The 7,558-nt window shown below is 52.9% G+C and overlaps 1 protein-coding gene across 1 annotated transcript; it reads right to left on the bottom strand.

The window, feature by feature from the left end:
- Positions 1–1,798: 1,798 nt before the first annotated feature.
- LOC100774110 (transforming growth factor beta activator LRRC32) lies at positions 1,799–5,540 on the bottom strand. The gene has a single exon (XM_035441354.1). The coding sequence runs from the start codon at positions 5,298–5,300 to the stop codon at positions 3,642–3,644; it is 1,659 nt and encodes a 552-aa protein (XP_035297245.1). The 5' UTR covers positions 5,301–5,540; the 3' UTR covers positions 1,799–3,641.
- Positions 5,541–7,558: the final 2,018 nt, after the last annotated feature.

A 7,558-nucleotide genomic window follows, 5' to 3' on the forward strand; every position in this document is an offset into this window, starting at 1 on the left:
GTCCACATCTCGCTGCCCTCTGCCTCTCTGGATCCCCTGGGTCTGTCTGAAGGCTGGTTTTAAACCCAAGAGTTCATAAGTCCTGGAGGGCAGGGTCCATTAATTCGGGAAATCTTTTCTGAGCTCACAGTCCCAGGGGACACACAGGGGACTCTGGGTAAGAATTTTTTTTCCCAGGACTCTTGATATGATGGTGGACCAGTCATATACTCAATGCTAGAGCCTGAGGATTCTATGGGGATACAGGCAGCAGGAGGAAGCAATCCAGGCCATCTCCTCAGAGGAGGTGGTCCAGACAGGCAATGATAGCAGGAGTTTGTGGCTGTGTCAGGGTGGGTGGAACATGCCTGGTGAGAGAGGGGAGAGCCTGGAGCTGTGAGGGTCAGATGCTAAAGGGCTGCCGGTAGTTCAGGTCATCAGCTCATGGCTGGGCACTGTAGATAGAACACACCTGTCATCCCAGTGCATGGGAAGAGGAGGCAGGATAATGGGGGGCTCAAGGTCATTCTTAGCCTCATAGTAAATTCAAGGCCAACCTGGACCACAGGACACCATGACTCAAAACACAAAGAACAAGAAACAGGTAAGATAGCTCAGTGGATAAAAGCATTGCTGCCATGCCTGACAATCTGAGGTCGAGCCTCGATATTTACAGTGGTAGAGGGTGAGAACTGATTCTCACAAGTTGTACTCTGATCCCCACACACTTGCAAATAAGTAAAACATAGCAAAAAAGAAGACAAACAACAACAACAAAACAGAAGAATATCACTGGCTTCAGAGAGGGATGAACCTGGATTTAGGTTTCACCTCTAGAATCTAAAGATACAATAAAAGTCTCTTCAAACACTAGGAATAAGGTCCATTGACTGCTCAACTTGGACTTAGCTGGATGCACTTAGTAATGGTCAACAAATGATGGGTGACAGCAGAGAGGGACTGTCAGAGCAGTGGATCGCTCACTACCTCTCAGGGCTGTGCAGGCTGTCTGGAGGAAAGGGGTATTTGTAGTGGGCAGCTGACCAAGCCCCTGGATCTGGTGGACTGAGATGGTGAGGCAGCTGTGTGTGTGTTGGGGCAGGGGTGAAACAGGGTTTCTTGAGGAGTGTGGCACCATAAGAGTCTACTGAACTGGATGAGTTGAGGTTGACACTCCAGCACATGAGGGCCCCCCTCTCCTAGAACTGGCTGAAAGCTCAGTAAACCGGATGTTCTGATGACCTAGTTGGCAGCTGTGTCCACGTCTCACTGAAAACAGGAATTTCTGCCCCACTGGGGGGTCTCAGCCAGGTGAACAGGCTCCCCTGTTTGCCAGGAAAAGGGGTCAGGGGCCTGGTGGGGTCCTTTTGGAGGGGAGGCCCACAGGTCCTGGACTGAGCCCAGCCCATGCAATGGCCTGGTCCAAGTCTGCCTTCACTAAGCCCCTTTCACTGGCTTTACGATAGGGGAGGGGAGGCCTTTCTCCGTGCCCACCATCCTCCATGTTATAACAAAGGCAGGGGACAGACACATCACTGCAGGTGGGAAGGGGCCACAGTCACTGGTTTCTGAGATTGGGATAGGGCATAGGTAGGGTGGGTGTGACGGTGCTACAAAGGAGGCTGAGGCCCAAAGCCCAGGGTGGAGCTGCCTAAGTGGTCCCCCGAGGTACCTCATGAGGAATGAAAGCCCCTGATGGGAGAAGAAAAGGTCAGGGTTCAAGTCATGCAATGGTATGGGGTATCCAAAGTAAGCAGGCTGGAAGGCCACAGTTTCTCCAAAATTATACTTTAATACATTCATGTGAGTTATACAAAGAGCTGATCCCAGGGCCTGGCAGTGGCCAGTCGTGGGAGGTGGCAGCAGCATGATATAGTGTTTTCAGAGCTCAGGCACAGGGGCCATATTATGGCCTCCAGGCCGAGAAAGAGTGCTGTGTGCAGTAGCACCTAGACCCCACTAGCTGCCCTGGTGAGGGTTCTAGCCCTGGATTTGCCCATTGGTTCTCTGAGACTTTAACTTTCTCTGGGACCCAGTTTCCTCATCTGTAAAATGGGCCAGAGAGAATGGTGTTTTCATCTTCTTGTACATTACTGAGTGCCCTGGCAGACTATGGGTCAGGCAGAGGAAAGCTGATGGAGCAGGTTCTGTGTTTGGGCCCAGGGCTCCCTTTTCTCCCTGTACCCACAGGTCTAGAGAATGAGTGGAGAGTCTGAGAGGGTCTTCCTTATTACTTTCCACGCCTGGTGAGGATAGGCACGATAGCTGGTACTGTCTTGTGCTGCGACTGCCGAGAGTAAGAAACCACACAGGTGACGCTGCTGGGCACTTAGCTCAGGGTCTTGAGAGTGCAAGGCAAATGCTCTCCCACTATGCAACAGTCCAGCTGCTTTTCTACCTTTTCTCCTACAGTTTCTGCCATTGACTTGTGTGACTCTGAGCAAGCACTAAACTTTGTTTTCCTTATCTGTTCAATGGAGAGATTACATTCAATAATGTCAAACTCCAAACTATGCTTGCTTAATGGGTGAAGAATGACAGTGAGGGAGCAAGGTGAGAAAGGGAGAGTTCATACTGGTCTGCAAATGAACGAGGTGCACTGAGGCAGAGAAGCACAGGGTCTGTGGGTGCCTGAGAGGAGGGAACCGATCCTGGTTAGGATAGGGCTGCTTCTTGTCCACTTGACAGCCTGCAGGCACTGCACCCACTGGCAAGGTTTAGGTCCTGTACATCAGAGGACATGGGTTTGATTCATCTTTGGCTTTGGCATCTCTCTCAGCCATGAGGCTCTTAAAGGAACCTTGTTTTCTTCTTGTGTATAATGCAGATAACATAGAAACCTCTGAGAGTTGGCTTGGATTTGCCTCTGCAGCTGCTAAGCTGAGTGCAAAACAGAACCAGATAGCCGAGGCTCTCCATCTTGGCTCAAAAGCCAGGGCGGGGCTGGGATGGAAGGAGGCCTGAGCTGGGGACTGGGAATCCAGGCAGCACTGGGGTCATTGTGTGTAACAGGAGAGTACACTGGGGTGAAGGGCCTGTCCAGGGCAGGACACAGACCACCCTGGGCCTGGCTGGAAGTCCAGGTGACCACACTTTAAGCTGGTTCAGCTGGAACTTGAGAATCTGGCCTAGGAGCCCAGATTCAAGGCCTTTGGGGGAGGTTCTGGCTCTCTCTTCCGGTCACAAGTTCTTCATTTCCAGAGAGGCTGAGAGTCATTATCAGCAGATGTGACAGAGCTCTGTGTGGAAACGGTTTAGACAAATCATCTCTTGGGCTCTGCTCTCTCTTGCACAAACACAGCCAGCCAGGGTTGACTCTTCCATGACCAGCTGGGGACTGCAGGTCTGGGGGCCCAGGGCCTCCCCCACCTCAGTCCCATCACACTTCATGGTCACGGTCTCGGAGGATAGGCACGTGCTTCATTCACTAGTGCCCAGAGAAAGGTAAGGCCTGAAAGGGATGCTCAGTGGAGACCTGTTGGTATCCTCTGAAAACTGCACCACCTTGGGCTCCACAGCTGGACCACATCTGCAACCTAGGAAGCAACTACCTGTCCATGTTGCAGGATGCAGGAAGCTGAGGCCCTGGTCACTGTGTAACCTGAGTCAGACCTCAGCTTCTCTGCCCCTCTGGCTTCCACACTGAGTGGGAAGAGGATCTCCTAGGCTTTGTATTGTTGGCTGAACTTCTGCCTGCGGAGGAAGCAGCAGGTGGCCAGTGTGGTGAGGATGATGGCAGAGGCCACTGTGAAGGTGAGGATGAGGATGAGGTTGATGTCCTTGAGCCCCCCCTTCTCACAATCCTCTGGACGCACGTGGCTCAGGGACACCTCCTCTTGGGAGCTGAAGCGGCAGACTAGGTCCTGAGTAGCATCCACGTCCACTCGGCCCTGGTGTAACTGAGCTGCCAGCCAGCCGTTGCCGCAGCAGCTGAGTGGGTTGCCCTGCAAATACAGGCGCCGGAGGCTGGTCTCCAGGCCACCCATGGCATTGCCTGGCAAGAGGCTGAAGCTGTTGTTCCGCAGATCCAGCACCTCCAGGGATACAGCCTGTGTCCAGGCAGGCAGGTGGCTGAGGCGGTTCTCAGAAAGGTTAAGGAGCTTGAGACGGCGGAAGCATGGCAAGTCCACCTTCAAGACAGTCAGTCCATTGCCTTGAAGTTTCAGTACCTCCAAGGATGCCTCCAGGCCCACCAAGGCTCCTGTGGCCACATCCAAACCAGGATTGTCAGAGAGGTCCAGCTCCGTAAGTGGGGTGTGGAGAAAGCTGCCTGCCCTGAGCATCTCCATTGAGTTCCCTGCCATGTTCAGAACATGAAGGGTGGGGATCCCAGAGAAGTCCACACAGCCTGGGGGACCTGGTTCTACTCGTCCTCCACAGGGACTGACCTGGTTTCCCCGTAGGTTGAGCCTCTGCAGGCTGGCCAGGCTGGCAAAGGTATAGGGTGGCAGTTCTTGCAGGGCATTGTCCTGCAGAAGCAATGTCTTCAGGGACCCCAGGACTTTGGTGCCCAGTTCCAATGCTTCCAGCACATTGTGGCTCAAGTCCAAAAGCACTAGGCAGGGCAGGGAGCCCACATGTCGGGCCTCAAAGGATCGCAGGCAGTTTCTGCTGAGGTTGAGGAAGCGCAGGGAGGTCAGATGTTCCAGAAAGCTGGCAGGGACCAGCTCAATCTCATTGTAACTCAAATCCAGGTTCAGGAGCTGGGAGAGGGGATTGGCGCTGGCATTCCGGTTGGGGTTGGACAGTAGAGAGGCTGACCAGCCCTCAGAGGGTGCATGGAGGTCCTCACTGTCCTGGGGCAACCCTGCAGGGAGCTGAATGAGGTTGTTGGATATGTTCAGGTAGATGAGTCTTGGGAATGCGGCTAGGTCCGGGAATTGGAGCAGCTTGTTCTCCCTTAGGTCTAGCCATGTCAGCTGGAACTGGGCTTGGGGTTCCGGGGCCGTCTGGAAGGCCTCAATGCTGTTGCAGCTCAGGTCAAGTACCTGCAGCTGCTGGAGGCTGAAGTCCGAGATGCAGGTAAGGGAGTTCCTGGAGAGATTGAGGTGGGTCAGCTGGGGCAGGGCCTCGAAGGCGCCATCCTCAATGTCCATCAGGATGTTGCTGTGGAGGTCCAACTGCTCTAGGGCTGGCATGCCCCAGAAGGTGTGGCGTGCCAGGCGAGTGAGGCTGTTCTCTGCCAGTGAAAGGGTGTGCAGGCTCGGGGCCTCACCCAACAGCTGCTCCACCAGGCTACCATATAGGCTGTTCCCAGACAGGTCCAGGGAGGTCACAAGGGGCAGGCGGCCTAAACCTCCACTGTTCAGTGCCATGCCCATGGCGAGCCGGTTGTGGGCTAGGTTGAGGTGTTCCAGGTGGGGCAGGGCCTGGAAGACTCCTGGCTGGAGGAAGCTTATCTCATTGACACTTAAGTCCAGGTGACGAAGAGCTGCATAAAAGCGCAAGGGAGAGGCCAGGATGCTCTGCAGCCTGTTCCCAGACAAGTAGAGAGCCCGGATGTCCAATGAGAGCACTGAAGGGACCTGAAGGAGACCAAGGCCCTGGCACAAGGCTTCCTTGTTCACCTAGGGAGAGCAAGGGTGGCAAGAAGCTGGCATTAGTAGGGGCATGTGGGTAGAACAGGACAGGATTCTCTAGGAAAGAGAGATGGGGAATGTAATTGGCCCCCATAAGTATATAGGGAGTGGTACTTAGGGTGTGTGGCCTTGTTGGAGGAAGTATGTCACTGTGGAGGAGGGTTTTGAGGTCTCATATGCTCAAGCCATGCCCAGTGTCTCAGACCACTTCCTGTTGCCTTTGAGTTAAGGTATAAAAACTCTCAGCTCCTTCTCCAGCACCACGTATACCTTCATGCTGCCATGCTTCCTCCCATGATGATAATGGACTAAACCTCTGAACTGTAAGCCACCCCAATGAAATGTTTTCCCTCATAAGAGTTGCCATGGTCATAGTGTCTCTTCACAGCAACAGAAACCTTAACTAAGACAGGGGGCTTCCCCACAGACTCCCAGGATGCTAGAGCTTTTTCTCCACTGAGCTGATGACCCCTGGCTTCTCTCTGACTCTTCCTCTGGCAGTCTGGTGGGTGCTGGACAGGAGGGAGGCAGTAGACAGAGAATTAGTAGACAGCTCTAAGAATAAATATGTGCTGATTATTGTCCTGTTATATGGGAAACAAAGCCATGCTACACTTAGAGTAACCCAGAGCCAAGTGACCCATGGCCACAGCTTCGAGGTCCACTTCTAGGTCCTTGACACATCCCAGATAAAGTCACAGCATCAGGCTAGGAGCTTCATCAGGAAAACATGCTTGCAACAGGGAAACTGGCAGGTTTTCCTGCCAGCTGCTTTGATTTGGTTCACCCTCTTTGATCTCATTCCTCTTATGATGTGGGGTGAGCTCTGGACACAATGCTTTCCACAGCTACTACCTACCCCCCACATCAGTAGCCACTTCTGGTGGCCTGCGGTCCATCATGGGGCCAGGTAGTAGGAGGAGAATGAGCAGGAGAAAGGAATACCAGGACCCAACCAGCATTATCTGATGACAATTTAACTGAGTGACCACTAAGTCACATCAACACTCCAGTCCTTACCCTAAAATTAACTTGTCATTCCCAGCACCTACTTCATATACCAGGACTTTCAGACTGGTGACCCTGTCAGATCACCCAGTATAGGGGTGATCCGATATAATTACATATTTTTATTACATATTTTAGTTCAGGTGGGAGAGGGTGAGGGAGTCCTCAGGGTCACCCAGACAGTATGGAGGGAGCTGGGATTTGAACATGGGCCTTTCAGCAACTCTTGTCCTTCCACAAAATGTGTCCTTAGGGGTCATATGCAAATGCACATTTCCATCTGGTCATTCCCAGATTCTCACCATAGGCACTCTAGCCCTCCCTGGCAAATAGTGCAACTTCTATAACCAGCCAGCTTAGTTTTGTCCCTGCCCCCAGCCTGTCTCCATTGACATCCCACTGTCCCCACTGAACCACCTACCTGCTAAATGCCCAGAGACTGTTCCAAACCCACTTCGCCGTACCCTTGTCCTTAACACAGAGCAGAATCCATCAAGACTGTCTGTGGCTCTGCCCAACCTGTCCACTGGTCTCAATCCTGTTTGCATGCAGTGATCATGCCTAGCCATGGTCCCACACTCTTCCACACCCATCTCTGGACACGTGTGGATCTGTGTGAGACCTGCTCGCAGGGAACCCAACACCTCTTCCAGCACTGTGCTTCCTCCCTATGGCCTGGTGCCCCTGAACAAAGACCTGCAGTCAGTGAGCTTGGAGCAGAGAGGGACTACTTTGATTGACATGCATGTCTTGGACTTGGCCCACAGAAAGTGTTCTGAAAATGTCTTTTATGAATGAGTTGCAAACATCTGTGCCTAAGTACAGAGCTGAGGCCTTGATCCAATGATCAATGTGGGAGTGGGGGTGTGGGGAGCTAATTGGGATATTCAGATTAGAGCCAGAGAGACATCAGAGCAAAGGGATCCAGCCACCTGCTATTCACATGCTAAGGTCAAGGCCTGCCTATCAGTGACTTGCCTGGGCCACAGGGA

This window comes from Cricetulus griseus, chromosome 3 (genome assembly GCF_003668045.3).
Source record: "Cricetulus griseus strain 17A/GY chromosome 3, alternate assembly CriGri-PICRH-1.0, whole genome shotgun sequence".
Lineage (NCBI taxonomy): Eukaryota > Metazoa > Chordata > Mammalia > Rodentia > Cricetidae > Cricetulus > Cricetulus griseus.

Coding starts and splice junctions, on each gene's coding strand:
- LOC100774110 (XM_035441354.1), bottom strand. CDS start 5,300: ATGGGCATGGCACTGAACAGTGGAGGTTTAGGCCGCCTGCCCCTTGTG.